Below are 17,627 nucleotides of genomic sequence, written 5' to 3' on the forward strand. Positions count from 1 at the left end.
AAACAATGTTAAATGAAATCAGACCTAGAGAAGGATAGACAAATGTGTTTACATCCCTTTCAAAAAGTCACCTTCCATTACAAAGCTTTCTGTCTTTTCTTATTCCGTTTAGAACTAAGTGCCAAATATTTTGAAATGGAGCTCTATGCTCAAATACTGTCCCATGTACCTAATTTAAAAGTCTTAGCAGTTTTTAATTCTTACTACAATCACAAGGAAGTTTAGCAATTGTATCAGACCCAGATTGGTTACGCATACAAAGGATTCAATTAATTTCTGTGCAGGAGGCATGTATACCAGATATGTCTCACCTAAGCTTTCAAAATAGCTTACGGCTAATGGCAAACTCAGCAGTAAAACTAAAGTAAGGTCAAACTCTTTAAAACTTTAAATATGTTGAAGTATACAACTTGATCTATAAAATAAGCTCTATGTAGTCTGAAATATTTTCCCTCATTAGGGAGTACTTTGAATAACACATTCATACTATTCTCCACATTCATGAGTTATGAGGTGATCTCACACTGGCATAAATGTGTCAGCTCATCTAACTCTTATCATTGTGAAAATATTCTAAAACTACTAAGCTCGATAGAGCACATGAGTAACTTGACACCGAGGAGTGACCCCATTGACTTCAGGGAGGTTAACTGTGCAAGCAAAATATTCACATATTGATATCGTAGGTTTTTTTTGAAAGAGGGGGAAACCAGGCAGCACCCCAGCTCCCATGGAAAATTCTGTGGTAGTTGTACACTTGATTCCCATCTGCAGCTTTGAAAATATTCATCACAAACAATAAATGTTTGGAATGGCAGTAATCTCTATCTCACAAAGATGCCTGAAAACTTATGAGTAATTATTCTACTCCTTTCAGAACCTCTTTGATCAGATATCACCTCCTAATTCACCGCCTCTCCCCCTGCATTAATATCTGCATACTTTTTAGTAAAATGCCACAGTTTCTTAGATCCCTGTTTTTAAGGGCCACGTTTTACAGCATAAATGATGTTAAGTCAGGCAATTAAAGAAGAAAAAAAAAAGAGAAAGTGTCCATACATACGTGCGTCATTGCTAAGCTGTGTTACAGCCAGAACATCATTGTGCCACTGTGCTGTCTGTGCTAGCACTGTATTATCTGGGACTTGTTTTGTTCCTCCATTTAAATTCACAGATTTTTCTCACACATGGGGAAAAAATGAACACATAATGTTGAGATTGCTATACTCACTTTACACTTCCACAAAACGTAGCAGGGTACGTGCATACCAGTAGAGAACCAGAACACATGTACACAGTACATCTGATTTCTGTCTACACTAAGGCTACTTACAATATTCTTGTATTCTTAAAGGAGTCTGAAAGAGGGTGGGGTTTTTTACATTTACAACTCTTTTAAAGCTTCTTATCTCAACTTGAGTGATGTAAAATTTAACTCCTGTAACTAAAAATCAGGTGACTTATCCCAGATAGCCACATGTGGCCATTTTGTATTAGATTGAGTCCTCCACAAAATTCTGGTCTCTGTCCAAATGTCTTCAAGGGAAGAAGGTGCCATTCTACTTCAAACCTATCTTTTAATGTCACAGGAATTGCTATTGTCTCGATAGCTCTGAGATACAGAAGTGCATAGTTGCATTCCCGAAAAGAACTGCAAGCAGCAGAACAGCTTGGAGTTATAATTCTTTTCCTTATCTTTTTTTCTTTTTGAATGAACAAGGGAAGACAGCATGTAACGCTTCTTTTTGAAGAGTAGTTTGTTCCCCTTCCCTCACACCTACATGACCAAGGGATAGCATCATGCGAACTTGACCCATAGGCTCCTTCCTTTTCACAGACACAACCCTTGTCCTCACCCTGATACCAAACTGCAATTCAAGAAGACCCGAAGTGGCCATAGAACAGGATGTCATTGCTCCCTGCTTCCCTGTAAAAGGCTGTGGGGACAAGCGAGCCCTTTAATTGAACACACGCTGACTCTGCTGCTTTGAATGTCTGGCATAACCCATCTTTCTATTCAGCAAGAGTGACTTTTTAACTTTTGAAAAATACTTGCCTTAGAATTCGTCACAGTTGGCCACTTCCAAACTTAAGGCCAGAAAACAAACATGTAAGGCCCTGAAGCCTTAAGCTGAAGAAATAGACAATAAATATATCTAATTTTGTTTGCCAGACCAAGATAAGAAACCAACCAGCAGTTGGAACCTACATAAAGGCGCTGGATACTCTGTTGGCCAGGTTATCTAGTGAGTTGCAAAAACATGTCCAACAGGTGTCTGGAGCCAAGTTGCAACCCTAGTGAATCAAGCAGAAACTTTCACACAGACAGACTTACTAGCATTAGATACTGAGCTCCATGCGGCTCCTGGTGACAGCTTCCACTGAGCCATAAGGGAATAGTTCTGGGGCTGCGCTGAGTCTGATAAATAGCTAAAGCTTTTGGTCATTCTTTGGAGATGAATCTACTACTTTCTACTGAAAACTGGGGGTGGGGTGGTCCAAATCAATGGGAACCTTTCACATTGTCTAAAAATCTTTACTAATATATTTCCTTGCATATACTTAGACTCTGATAGATCTTAAAATGCTACTGAATTATCAGCCTGAGTTAGTTAAATATCAACCACTACATCACATGTACATCTTACCAAGCCAACAGGCACATCAGAAAGTTTTCAAAACTGCAGGTGTAGTGAAATGGGCTGGTAAATACTGGTATTTCTACCCAAATGAATTAACGTTCCAAGGAAGGTTACAGGAGATCCTCCCCCAGTGTTACATTTTTTGTAAAATTTACAGCGTAGAGCTAAATACCAAGTAGGCTGTGCAACACCAGGGGTGTGCAGAGGAGTTTAATTGCTTTGAACAGTGGCCCCTGTTGTGGTTTAATCCCAGCCAGCAGCTAAGTACCATGCATCCACTTGCTCACCTCTGCCCCACCTTCTGACTGAAAAAAGGAAAGAAAAAGGAAGAGGAATAAAACCCAACAGAAAAAAAAACCCATGTGATGCACAATACAATTGCTCACCACACACTCACTGATGCCTGGCCAGTCCCCGAGCAATGATCAGTACCTCCTGGCCAAACCCACACACACACACACAGTTTATATACTGAGCATGATGTCCTGTGCTATGGGAATATCCCTTTGGATAGTTTGGGTCAGCTGTCCTGGCTCTGCTCCCTCTGGACTTCTTGTGCACCTCCTCGTTGCCAGAGCATGGGAAACTGAAAAGTCCTTGACTTAGTGTAAGCACTACTTAGCAACAACTAAAACATCCGTGTGTTATCCACATTATTCTCATACTAAATCCAAAAATCACAGCACTGCACCAGCTACTAGGAAGAAAATTAACTCTATCCCAGCTGACACCAGGACATCCTTCACTCCATTCTGAAAGCAACACTTCTTAAAAGGGGGTTCTGAAGAGCTCCCCTGAAATATTCTTTATGGTGCAGCTGGCATTAAATTCTGCACAGGAGGATCCAGAGGGAAGGCAGTGTCAAATATGCATGATATGCATGTCGGTACTTTTTAGATTTTAATATAAGTAAGGGAGCAATATTGTGTGTGTTGTAGGGGTGGGATAAAAATTTAACCAAGAAACAAATGTCTGCAAGAGCTTGTACAAAAGTATGAGTTCATATAGAAGAGAAACTCTATTTCCAGAATTGGACTGCACCTGTTTCTAAGTGGGGACACTGTCTGCTTTACATACACAGCATCCGGCAGACATACTAGAACTTAACTAGTAACTTGAACACACTTCTCCATTGCTCAAAACATGCACAGCAAAATACAAATACCTATACTCCATAAAGGACAGGCCTGACTCCCTAGAAGCCAAGCAATATCCAGTCTAAACCTCAGCAGAGTTGCCAAAGAGATGAGCCAGGCCAGAGCTGACCACAAGAAAATCTACATAGCATTCAGAAACACCCAGTTCTTAAGCATCATTTATCCAAAGCAGAACACATACCGCGCAGAGCCATGTGTCAGATGCCTGGGACCTAGTAAGTGGCTAGCTTCTAGCAGTGCAGGAGATCTTACGTAAGATGCTGTGCCAGGACCAAAAGAAGTCTTCTATGTAAATGCAGTGGAAATCTGAGCAAGCTCAACACTTTCACAGTATGTGCAAATGCTGATTGCTGCTGCTGGATATTTCGTCTGGGAAAAAAGATCAGTGGGTTAGGAGTCAAGGTCATCTTTATCCAGGGTTGTGAGTAGTCCATTTTCCATAGTACTCTGCTTGGACCTTCTCTTTCTTGAGTGCAAATATAAGCAAGTAATTTCACTGACCAGTGGTGTAGGTCTCGGTGTTCGGATATTTTCAAGGTCTGCAGTGGACAGAGGACATCAGTTTACTCCCAGCTGTTTAATCAACGGACCATGAGTATTTCTAGATTTAATGTCATTCTGTGTCTTCTTATCAAATGCTGGAGGCATCCATTGATCTTTTGACCTAAACTGAAACTTCATCTTCAGGTTTTCTGAAAGATGGCATGAAAGGAAAACCTGTATACAATTATAGTCCAACAGAAACCTATGCTGAGAATTTTAGGTTGTATTTTAACTTTATCAAGGTTTTTGCTTGGTGAAGAATTAATGGCTGGCATAAGCTGATGCTGCAATTTGTTTTTTAGGGGTGAATGTGGACTGAGAGAATATTCTGAAGTTAAAACTGTGACAATAAAGATCCCTCAGAAGAACTCCTAAAATGACAAAGGACCACATTGTGCAGAAGAGCACATGATGCCACCCTCTCTATTCCTTATGGAGACCAGCACTCAGGAACAAAAAGTGTTACACAATATATATATAAGAAATTAAGTTGCAACATATATACCGGGCACATAACTACGTACATAATGCAAACCAGCTCTGCATGTTTTCATAACACTCACCTGAGAATCATTACATCTTTAAAAAACAAATTATAACAAGAGATAAAATTGTTATTGGACATGATTTAATAACGGTTCTAGTATAAAACTGTTAAATGCAAATGCATGCACACACACATTTATCTCTTCTTTAAATAAACAAAGTAAGTCTTACTGCTTTCAGGTTGCCTTCTCAAACAGACCTGCCTTGTACTGATACTCTAGTTTCAATCAGGGCTTTACAAGACAGATTTAATCCATAACGCTAGCAATGAAGAACATAAACAAGTACCATTGATGTTCTTAAAAAGTAAACAGACTGAACAGTAACGAGTCAAAAGCTGGTATACTGGCAACTTTCCAATTAGCATGCTCCCATAAAGAGGTCAAACTGGGGAGGGAATCAAACCATTACATGGCAATGGAATCCAAGCACTTCTCTGTGGGATTTGGCTGTCACGACCCACAGTGATTTGTTTTTCAAAGCGTATTTTCATAATTACTTTATGTCTTGCTAAAGCAAAAATCCTCCCTCACTTACAGGAACTTGAAAGGTTTTACCTGCCTGCCAAAAAGCATGGCCAGACAGGGTGCGAGGGTGTTAAGGAGAACAGGAACAGATCCCAAGGCTTCACAGAGTATCTCAGCTTTCACTGCTTGTCTAGTTCTGTTGTTGTTGTTGTTACTGTTGTTGTTTTCACCTTTCAAGTATATGCACACAGACTCCATTTATTTTTCTGCTATTAAACTGCCTGTGATTACACTGGGAATTATTTAAGTACTTGTTACAGCAGGAGGAACCCAGCAAAAGCCCACCTGACAAGAAGTAAGCTTGACTTTCTTTTCTTGCTAAACGATGGCTTGCCATCCTCAGCATGCTTGTAAGCCTCAGGTGACCTTACTGGCTGGTACTGGCTTTTCAATTATGTCTGTTCTTTGTTTTTGACCCAGGACAAAAATATGAGCAAGTTCTTTTAGAGTGAGGTGTTTAAAACCTGTCACATTATTACCTGCTGCCTACAGAATCTCTTCCAACTTGTAACTAACAAACTAAACACCATCTCTTTCTTCTTTCCAGCTGCAGAGCTCATCGATTCCCCAGACTTCTTTTAAAGAGGTTTCATTTTATGTTTTAACTTAGAATTAAGAAAATTTATTTTAAAAGTACAGTAAATCATCTATGCTGCGTAGCTACATTATCTGGGGTATAAGGACAGAATTACGGCCTCAGGTGTAACAGTTTTCCTAGCTGCAGAGTCTATACTATGAACTGTTGAAAACTCCAGACCTGATCAGCAAATCATTTCTGCATGTTCTTAACTTCCTTTACTCTCTGAGGAATTCCTCTTAGATTTGAAGTTGTGTGTGTCCTTAAACATACTGCTGGATCAGGACAAGAGTATCCAGCACTTTGTGGTGTGGTGGCCCTCAATATTTTGTATTTCTAACTCATGTCAAACGTGTGTTTTTAAAGCAATATGTATACATGATGTTATTCAGAAATGACAGTACATTCACAAACATGGAGATGAATCAAAATATTCCTGAGTTGTTAACTGCAAATGCCATATACTTCTACTGTAGCGTATGTCAGAGTGAAGAAAAACAAAATACAGCAAATAAGAGATAAATTATCTTTTAAACTGCAATATAAATGTGAAAAGGGAGATTTTACTTCTTTTCTCCTATTTACTTAAAAAAGAAACTTCCTGTGCTAACAGCATTTACACCATGTACTCTTTTGTATTCTTTTTGTGTATTTTGTATGTCTGTGCTTTATTCCCAGTACATTCAGGTAAATAATATAGAGTTGCCATTTTTTTCAACCCTGTCATTGCAACTCCATTTGATGTACATGGATTTGTGAAATCCTTTTTTAAATGTACCATCTGCATGGATCCAACAAAACATTTTTCCAGTCCCTGCAGCTTTTTGTTACAGTTTTTAATCATGTATATAGTTATATGTTATTAAAAAAGTAAAAGGATATTTTCTATGAAGTTTTTTCCATTAAAAAGGTTTAGAGAAAGACTTTAGACTGTGAGACTCCTTTATTGTTGACAGAGCTATAAAAATATTTAAAAAAATATTTTCTTAGCAAAAGATCTGCTCTCACAGTAGCTTTATTTTCATTTGCAAAAGTGAATGAAGTAAAAGGCCAATTACATTTTCTGGAATATTATTGCAGCTGTATGAAAAACACTTGTGAATTGCAGATCTAGGTCATAGCCAAAGTTCATGCTCACCCTCATGGTCGTAAAGTTTAGCTATTGGGGAAGGTCTGAAATCATCAGAACCAGTGGGGCACCCTTGCAAACTGCTGCATCACAGCTTGAGTTTTGGATAGTGTTTTAAAAAATCATGATGCCTTTTCTTTCTCAAGTAGATGAGTCACAGAGATGATTAAATTAACACTCAGATCTTTTATGGAGTGATATTCTACTTGTTTTTAATTTCAAAATGCTAAAACAGGGGGAAAAGGACAGACTGAATGTCATTTGACAGCCAGTAATATTCACATGGCCAGGTACTAGACAACTCTCCCTCAAGCAATCCCTTTATTCCAGGGTTACTTTCATTGCCAGGAATGGCATTCCTCATTTGAAATGGTGCCTATTTAGGGAAAGTAACTACTCAGTTAATAAGGCCAAGCTACCTCACTGCATGGCAAGCAACGGTCATACCTCAGTGTCACAGAATAATACTGTTGGTTTAATGAACACTCTGTAGGCAATCACAACAGATAAAGTAACTCGACTAAAACAGATGGGATAAAAGAGAATAAAACTTACTAACAGGAGACTGAAATTGCAGTTTTCAAAAAGGAGCACTTCTCCTGAAAGTCTGGGATATCAGGAATATATTAAGCAGAGTTTAATTTATATTTAACTAGTGGCAAGACAACACTGTCATGGGGCTGTGAGTGGACAATTAGCACTTCCCATATTCCCCATCCCTCTGACCTGTTTGCAACCTGTTTCACCACTCCAAGCAGTCACATAGGCACAAGTAATGGAGTGCTTTTCTGAAAGCAAAATGAATGAAGGAAGGTTGGTCTGGAACCCACTGAAAACAAGGAGTGTTGTCATCTAATGAAATGAGAAAACTTCAGTCCACAGTAAATAAGCACTCAGAGGAGCCTCAGCCAGTGAAAGTAAATGTATCAATAAACGTGTACACAGGTGTAGTAAAGGGAGAGTCCGGAAAAAACTGTGCATTTCTTCTGGGAATACGATGTGAAGAAAGGCAAAAAATTTCAGTTCTGTGGCCTTCAGACAAACTGATGGGTATTGATACTACTTGAATAGCATTCATGCATTTATTGGTGTCCTGTTACAGAGAACGCTCTTTCTCTTCCACCCCACAGAGGCCAGGACAAAAAGCTTGCCTTGCCTATGCAGAGGGACTGTGTTACAGTGCCCTCTTATTTCACAGTTCTGTCCTAGAAAAAAGAGAACCCATAGTAACACCTGAATTCAGAGCACCAATGTAGCTAGAGCAGAAATCAAAGTCAAGCAATACACTGTACTGTTTACTCATGACCCTCTGCATGGTCACACCTAGAGCTCCAGAGAGCTACATTTACAACCCACCTTACATTTGCATCCATACATCTCCATTTACTGCATGCTAAGTCCATCAACACAGGAAGTTATTTTTCTCATAACAACTTCATACCACAGTGACGGATATTCACAGTGGTGTATCTATCAGGAAGCAGGAAAAACCTCTGTGGCTATTAGATGCCATCAGCATTCCCAACCCATTCAAACAGACTCCTCTCAGCACATTAGACTACAGCTGCATAAAACACATCTTTCCTCCTCATCCTCATTAAGCACAGTTGATTAATTCTTTCTGTATCTTCATTGTACCTTCTGTGTCCATTGACAGAATACAGGTATCAGGGAACTATATGTGGCTCTTCCAGAAAGCTTGGGAACTCCTGAAGCAAAGCAGGGGACTTTAGCATGCAGTTGGGCCATTTATAAAGGGTAGTTAGGCTGATGTGAGAGTAGTGGTAGAATTTCATGTGACTGAAGTACAGCTAGAATATGCTACTACTAGGGCTTGGGGTCCCACTTTCCTCTTCCACAAAACATGGAGTGCTGGGATGCTGGTTTCAATAAGCACTTGCCTAATTTTTCTCAGAGGACCAGAACTGACACGCTGGAATTCAAGGTTAATACAAGCAACAGATTATTACAGCTGGCTGCAGTGCAAGTTCAGTCATTTTAGCGGTGAAGAGCAGGTTAAGCTGTCTGTGTAGCCACAGCTGCTACACCAGAGTAGTGCTCTGCGCCAAATGCCTGGTTATCTAAGATTGGGGCCTAGAAGCTACACATACACATATGACTGAGAATCTGTCCCAAAGGCAGTAAATAGAGGCACAAGGGTGATTTGCCTCTTGGAACAACTGGGGTAAGTCACCAGAGCTGTTGCAACATGTCCCTAATCACCTTAGCTTACTGCTAGAGGGGGGAGAAAAAGCATCTCTACGTGCCCCTCGTTCATATGAATGGTTAATTCTAAAACAGTTCAGCCAGCTGAGTTTAAATCCTGAATCCTCACCAAAAGCTGACCTCATCCCCCTAGCACAGGTAGTTTAGAACCCAGTTGCATCGTAAAGACCACACCTATTTTTTTCTGATATTAACAAATGTAGATCCACACAAGCCACTACTGAAAAGAGGGAATGCACCCACAGTCCGCTGCTTCCCTATGGTTAGCATTTGCGCTGTTACTTCTCATGGGTTCACAGGATGAGCTGCATCAAACAGCAGAGGCTGTCCTGTACGGTGCACAGCACATTAATTTTTGGCTGTGCCTGCAGTGCCAGGAAGCACTTCAAGGAACGTTATTTCACCTGATTTCAGGTAACATTTATAAACAAACACATTATGGAGGGCCCTCGCCATCAGCTGTAATGCCCTGAAGTGTCCAATGCCTAGGAAGGCTGGGACATCTGCTGGGACAATTTGCCTTAAGGATCAATGAAGTTTGCATTACTGATACGTTCCCTAGTGCATTACTGTAAGCATTCCTTGTACTGGCATTTAATCCTGGTATTTAACATCAAATCCTGCAAGTCCAGGCTGGTTTTGAGGTGGTTTTATCTGCTTGGAGTTCCTTGACAAGACCTGCTAAATAAACCTGAATTGTGCAACCACAATAGCAATAGACTGTAAGAAAAGCTCCAGCTGCAGAGGTTGCCAAGGAGGCTGTGCACACAGCAGGCTGAAGTGACCCAAAAGGGTGCTTGTGAAATGTTTGTGCTGCTGGCAGGCAGCACATTGCCAGGACAGATCACACATCATGCATTTGCACATCAAATGAAGCTGCACTGGTCTGAGAGCATGGGAAAGGCCTGTCTTGAACGGCATGTGTCCTACTTCCTAAACATGTATATTTTACACTTTACACTTGGTTATTGGCCAGATTGAAAGTACCGCAAGTTCCCCAAAGCTTGTCGTTTTGCCTTTGAAGTAGAACTGTTTGGATAATGTTTCCTTTGGCAATTTATCTATGTAACAAAGCAGGAACTTAGCTGCATTGGCCTCTCAACAATCCACCACTAGCTTTGCTGAAGTATTCATGCATTTGTGTATATGCACTCACACAATTTGATAATTTTTCATGACCTTGCTTAGCCCTTCTCCTTCTCCCTTATGGTTCCTCATGATGAGGTTGGTGTAACTTGTGCTAATATTAACTCGCTTCATTTTGGGGTTTTCGCCTGTACTTTGTATGCCTGGCTGAGATCCCATTTCCTACAGCAGCTTAATTAGCAAGACATTTGTGTGCAGCTCACTCCTGCTGCCAAACAAAAAGAAAATGTGTTTGCACTGCTTCCCCTGGCTAAAGGGCTCTAGCGCATGGTCCACTGGTTTTCTCAGACTCTCTTGGGACCACAAGACGGGACATAGAGCGGGATTCTCTTGTGAAATTTCTGCTGTTTCTTGCTTTCTATTGGTCCAAAACCTCTCCCACAGTCTTTGGCACTTGCCATCCAATCTCAAAGCACAGTTAGTGACTGGCAAGAGACATCTCCCTTCAGTTGTTAATTTTGAAGTTCACAAACACTCATGTTTCTGAGAATGATGCTGAATGAAAAGGTACTTCTCGCTCCCACCAAGAAACTGCAGATTAAGGATGACAGCTAAAGCGTTCCCCTTGCATCTGATGGTCCTGCCACTAGTCATAACTTCCAACGTGACAGTTCACCATGAGAGTGTAGCTGTTACTCAGAGCTGGCTAGCGAGATGCCCTATGCCCAGGCTGTACAGCTATGGCAACTAAGCAGACAGCCTTTATTCAAATCAAACATTCCAAAAAGTCCAGAAAACCCACCAAATACTCTTCAGCCTTATTCTTCCAGCATCACATGCATATCCTCTTTTAAATACAACCTGGCTGTGAAATTAAGAAAAACACATTGTCTCCAAAGAAATGGGCATTCATAAAGCTACCAAAGCATGGTTCCTGAGCAGCCTGGAGCTCCTGAGAAGTACAAGAAAAGGTCCTACACTACAGTGTTGCATTGCGTCTGAACTGCCTTGTCACAGGGGCTGACACATCCAATACAGGGGAAAAGACAAGTCTAGTGATGCTGCTGAGAACACTATGCCCCCTCTGTCCTGGCATGAAACTGAACTGGAGCAATGGACTCTTCTCTGAGAATCCATCCCATGTTTCTCCCCAGTGCATACTGCACACCTTAAGCCACAGGAAGCCATTGCTAGAGGGTTCCTGGGGACTGGTAAGCTGGCCAGGCCTCTGATCACATCAATACATACAGAACCACCTAATCCCATAAATGAAACTGCAGCAAACCACAGAGCAACTCCTGCTTTGTCTCTGCTGCAGCTCTGCCTCCCCAGCAGTCTTCCCCTTGCAGCATTTGTCCCCCAAGGACAAACACAATTTGCCAGACATTTATGGGAAAAAATGCCCAGGAAATGCCACTGGTACAACAGGCTTTTACATGAGTCTGCTTAGGGAATACAGAACATTTGACCCTTTCCACAATTCCCATTTGATTCCCCTTTGTGAATCTCTCTGATGCCACCATTTCAGATTGCTTTAGTGTGGAAAATGACAGTAGACTCCAGCTGCCTAATGCCTTTCAAAAAGGCTCAGAAAGATGCTTACATCTCCTGCATCTACAGCAACTTTATAGCCAAGGCTCTGGGACAAATGTTTTAAGTTAATTTCATAATCCATTACAACAGACATAAAAATATGATGACAAAATCACCACAAATACTGTTTCTCAGTGTTTCAAATCACCTTACAGCTCTTTCCTATGAAAATGCCAAACTAGTTTTCTTCCCTGTAGTGAACTGCGCATGTATTATAGAAAGGATGGTGCAAAGTTCTACTAAAAGACAGGGCTGCTAGTTGATTTCTATTTTAAAGACACATAGAACATCCTAAGGTCTTTCTCAGGGTTTTGGCAAAGAGGCTCTTTTAACTAACTGTGTTCTTAGGTAGAACAGCAACAAATGGCTCAATGATTTGTTTTTCCAGTGTCCTCTCTGGGAAGACTAATTACCAACTAGCCTTCTAGCATGCAGTTTCAAACATTTGGGGCCCCATTCTTTCTCAGGCAAAATTCATGCCATGGGCTGCAGAATCTGTCTGGGTGGGGGCATTTTGCTGAAAGTTTCTAAAAGCTTTAGGATTATGGGTTGGCCAAGAGATTTCATGATGCCTCTAGAATTTTGAAAAACTAAGAGGAAAAAACCCATGCTTTCCTCTGTACTACTGTTTGTCTCTTTGCATTAGTAACATAATCACCAAACCAAAGTCACTGCAAACACTGTTCACAGCTGTTTTGTACGCAAAGCTCAGAAGAACGAAGGTAGATTCCATGAAGTAGTTGTGAAAGCTGTGCTCAGCAGCAAGAACCACATTGCACAGAGTAGTGCAGCATGCTGAACCACCAGCAGATGCTGCCTGACGAAAGAAACAAACTGATGGGCTTCTTCCAGTTTGTCTTCTTTTTATACAAAATTTCAGGACAATCAACTTATCTTCTCATTATTCTCCTAAAGGACTTCTTTCTCCCTTCTTAATTCCTACTCCTGTTTGGAGTAAATGGTGCCTTGCTAAAGGTTCTGGCTGAGGTAAAGCACTGAATGTTTAACCTCATTCACTGTGCATATAGTCTCTGCTGGTATTTTCCAGCTTTGCCATTAAACACAGGGCCGGCAGACAGTAGCTTATTAGACTGCGTTCCTGGGTGATCTAGTCTGCAGAAACAAGGCACCAAACATAACTGACAAATTTCCAGACTGAGTCACAGCAGCCAGTGTTCAGTAAGTTATTATCAGTCTCACCTGCACCAGACTATCTTAACCAGTCCAACATGCCTTTTTTCCAATTATAGATATCAATGTTTACAGCAAATAATTCTGTAATCTACTTTTAACAGGAAAATAAGCAGCAGCAGAGGTACTATATGTTCAGGACTCATTGGTCAAACATGTTTATAACCTTTAAAATAAGAAATAAACAATCACAAAGACTTGCTAGGTTTCTATCCATATTCGAGTCTTTCCCTGCTTTGAATGTTATTAAAGCTCTAGAACACATGCCTGCTTGCTTTAGCTTGAGTCACCAACCATCTTCCATTGCAATCACAGGCAAATTAGTACCTGAGCAACTGCAGATGCTGCTGAGCAGAGAGCAAAATTGATAAACCAGGATGAAATTTATTGAAAGGAAGGGGTAGTGCAAGTGGGTGGCTTAAATGGACTTTCACTTTCTCTTTCCCCCACAGTCCTTAGCACACCTCTTACAGCCTCATGCCTCACTCCCAGCCAAGCACTCATCACATCTCTGGCACAGCTCCTTTTCTAGAGCCTTCTGCAACCATCCTTTAAGTGACATTATTTTAGAAATCTAAATGGAAAGGTTCCTCTGGGTATAAGAATTCAATCTACATAAACCTCATACAATATTCAGAATTTCCAGAATCCATACAGAATCCAGAACCATGAATTTGCTTCAGCTGCTTATTTATGTCAGGGGTGTTCAAGAAGTTCAGATCTGGAAAGATACTTGTCCTCTCTTCATGAGACTGCAGATACGGGCACTTCCTATAGAATATATCTACAACCCAAATAGGTTTTGGATGGCCTACAAACCAGTTACTAGAACTGAGGGAGTTACAGTTACAATGTAAGCATCCATTTTGAAACTGTTCTAATAAAACCAAGTTATTTCAGCTGCAATGGCCTGCAGGGACAACAATATTTGCTTTCTTTTGTATCATCTTTGTCAACCCTCCTTCACAGCACAAAAAAAGAAAAAGGTGTTAATTGATGACCTGATTATCTGAATGTAGTTGATCAAAACCACAGCCCCACTGTCCTTTACAAACATCATAGACTTGAACTAGGTCTCAGAGGTTTTTAAAAGTAAAATGAAAAGTCAGGAAAAAAGAAAATTATTATTATTACCATTTTACAGACAAGGAGATGATTGAAAGAAACAAATGCAGCAACCCATCCCAAGATTACAGAGGAAAATCTTCTGCAAAGACTAGGACCAAGCACAAATCTGGCTCCCAGCACAATGCCCTACTTGGTACTGGCTTTTTGGTGAGCCATGTTTCTTGCATATAAACATTGTGGTTATACTATTGTAAAGGAAAAATTAATACATGCAAACACATACACAGCTAACCGATGAGACTCTTACAGAGGAATGCAGTTTGTCTAAAGATCTGTAGGAGTAGCACTTAAATACTTCTCACTTCTGACAAACTGAGCTGCAGAAAGCCCTTGAAATTCTTTGGAATTAATGAACTTTTAAGACCTTAAGAGGGGTCTGATTCTTCTTGCTACAAATAGCCACACTAGCCATTCATTTCTACATATTTAGACTCAGTGCAGGATCTCTTAGCTAATAAATAATACCATCAACTTTCACCAGGGCTTGACTATAGACAAATGAGCTTTTCAGCACTTTTATCAGTTTACTGTGGTTCTGGTGTGTTGTTTCCTATTTCTCCACAGCCAAGTGGCAAGCTCCATACTTAGATAAGCCTGTAAGTTATTTATCTATTTGTTTATTTTTATACATACACACACATTCAGGCTGCAGGTTTTTATTTGGATGCATACAGTTCAATCCCTTGAATTCCCTTTCTCTCCCCATTCCTGCATTTGCTCCCCACAACAGGAGGTGAGCTTGCAGAGGACCTAAGCACTGTTCATCCCTGATGAGTTCACTGGGTGTTCAGCACCTCTGAAAGCCTAGGCTATATAGGTGTTTAGGTACCTGCAAGGCTTTAACTCAAGGAAACAATTAAACACCAGATTATGGCTGGCTGTGCTTAACATCAGTTTGTAGTTGCCTGACTGAAAACCTTTGAAAAGTTAAGTCTAGAGATGGACCACTATGTGAGATTTGTACCAGAGGTCCAGCCAGCACAAGCAGTGGCATGCAGGTTAGATGTCTAGGCTGACAGATGAACTGTTCTCTAAACTCTGTTGACTAGATCTCATAAGACAGCAATAGGTGATTATACCCACAGAGCAGGTGTTAGCACCTCCAACATAGACATAATCAATTTAGGGTGAGATTCATCTTGCTCAGGTTCCTAATTTCAGAATCTTATTTGAAAACTACATCATTACCTAGATTAATTCAAATTATATCCCATGCTTCATTTTTTTGAACTCAAAACTATTGATGACTTGATGGAAAAGTTACAGAATTATGTATGCAACATGCTGAGTTACCCTCAGGGAACTCTGATTAGAGACGCTTTTACTAACTGTTGTTAAATCCTGAGGATTCAAAACACCAAGGTGCCAATATACAACTGCACTGTAACACAGGTGCAACAATGCCTGGAGAATGTCAAAACTATTTCAAAAAACACCTAAAAATGCATGGTTTTAAGTAAAAGAAAGCTATATTTTTAGAAAAACATATGTAGAGAGAAAACACTTAAGCAGAAACAGTAGAAGTTTAAGTTCTTGATAACCATCATCCTAAATGCCAATGATTTTGTAAACTGATCAGACAAATAACGATATATTTTTTCCTAAACTCTTGGCACTTACTCTTTTAGTTCCTTATTCACCTAGTACTTATATAGTGTGATTTATGCGAGCCTGTATGTTATTTTTCTCTGCTCTTTTACTATTAGTCTCAGTACTCTCTTGGTTTTTTGCTAATACTGAACAAACTGCATGTAGTTACACTAGTTGCTTGCTTTTAGCTCCTGGTATTTTCTTTTCACGCTGCAATTACAGTTCAATACCCTCCTAAAAGGTACCAGGTACTACAGACCATTCAGCTGCCTTCACAGCCACAATAATATGCTCAAGCCAGTGCAAACAAGTGATGCAATACAAGCTGTGTTCTTCCCAAGGGTGGAGAGCATCCCCCAGCCAGACTCTAAACTTGTTTCTTCCCAAGGAGAACAACTTGCAAGGTCACTTTTGAACCCTTGCTTCCCATGGGGTGGCCACAGTCCACCCAGCAGAGCTAAGCGAAAAGAAAATTAACCTCTGAACTGTCTTTGCTCATATACAGAGTACATGAACCAGCAAACAGCAATACATAACACTAATCAATTGCAGCTTTACTTGCAAGCATTGAAAGATTCTCCTAAATAATTTGAAATGGTACATGACTAGTACTGAATTCTTGTGATTTTATTTGGAAGCTTAAATTAGATGGTAGCATAAGAACATATAAGTCGTGTATATTTTCCAAATGCATATGCCTCAATTATTGTCTTAATGTTTCTATATGTGTTACTGGTGATTCCCATCAAAATCTACCATTTAGAAAACAGTTCAGCTAGAAGAAAAAACACACCACCTAAAGAGATTATAATTTCCATAATTCTTGCTTTTTAAAGCACTATGGAAATAGAGAACACTAGAATATATTAATTAGTGTAATAAAGGATTCGACAGGATTAGTACTACAACAATTCCTTAGTTGTTAATCAGGTTTCTTCATATAACCACCATTGTTTAATCACCTACTATCTACATTTGTTATTCTGATGTAAATACATAGCTTTTTTTTTTTCATTATGATTCTCTTCTTTAAGCAGCTAAGATATGTATCTCCCAGTTGGCCCCTAATGGGATTTGGACTTTTAGCAGTTTTTCAAAATAGTGAGGATTTTAATAATAGATTACACAAATAAAAGTCAATCCATATTTCAAATATGTAACTGGACACAAGCAGAAAAGCATTTAAAAGAAGACATGCAATTTAGATTCATTAAGAAATAGTGCGAGTTTTTGCAAAATGCTGAACATCTCTGAACTTCATCAAGGTTTAATATCCAAGTACACCTTTTTTCCTGTTTATTCCCCTGCTTTATTACCATTCTGAATCTCTTTCATAGTTCAGTGCACCAGATAATTTTTTCTTGTCATGACTGTCTCAAGTCCATCTGACTCTGGTTAGACATCTTTTCTTGTAGCAGCCCAACCCATTCTCCACACCAAAAAATGGTGATAAGCAACAAGACTTCTTAAAGGCCAGACCAATGTTCTTGCTGCTCCTTTCAGACATTACTTGCTCATAACAGAACAAAATGCTTTAATACCAGCCTTTTGCAATTAAATCAAGATTCTTATCTAACAGTCTAAAGAACCTCAAAAACCTTATCACCTTTTGCCTTAAATGAGTACACACAAATGTAAGAAAAGAATTCCAAACCAGAATACATCACTGCACATAGAAATAGACATGAGAAT

At 39.9% G+C, this 17,627-nt stretch overlaps 1 protein-coding gene and 1 long non-coding RNA gene across 8 annotated transcripts in view; one reads left to right on the top strand and one right to left on the bottom strand.

The window, feature by feature from the left end:
* Positions 1-6,916, top strand: part of ALDH1A2 (aldehyde dehydrogenase 1 family member A2) — a 67,119-nt gene extending 60,203 nt beyond the window's left edge. For both annotated transcript variants that reach the window (XM_080396651.1, XM_080396652.1), the window contains one exon: positions 4,645-6,916. In XM_080396651.1, coding sequence (XP_080252777.1) covers positions 4,645-4,717 — 73 coding nt within the window. In that variant the 3' untranslated portion in view covers positions 4,718-6,916. The remainder of the gene's footprint in view (positions 1-4,644) is intronic.
* The window catches only part of LOC308067583, a 134,105-nt gene that overhangs the window by 50,712 nt on the left and 65,766 nt on the right, over positions 1-17,627 (bottom strand). Inside the window, exon 1 of one of the 6 annotated variants that reach the window (XR_013929670.1) lies at positions 3,981-4,638. The exons of the other annotated variants lie outside the window; for them this stretch is intronic. This is a non-coding gene — a long non-coding RNA (uncharacterized lncRNA). Of the gene's footprint in view, positions 1-3,980; positions 4,639-17,627 lie in introns of those variants that run through there. 6 annotated transcript variants of the gene reach the window in all.

The sequence above is a fragment of the Falco punctatus genome, assembly GCF_963210335.1.
Source record: "Falco punctatus genome assembly, chromosome: 7".
Lineage (NCBI taxonomy): Eukaryota > Metazoa > Chordata > Aves > Falconiformes > Falconidae > Falco > Falco punctatus.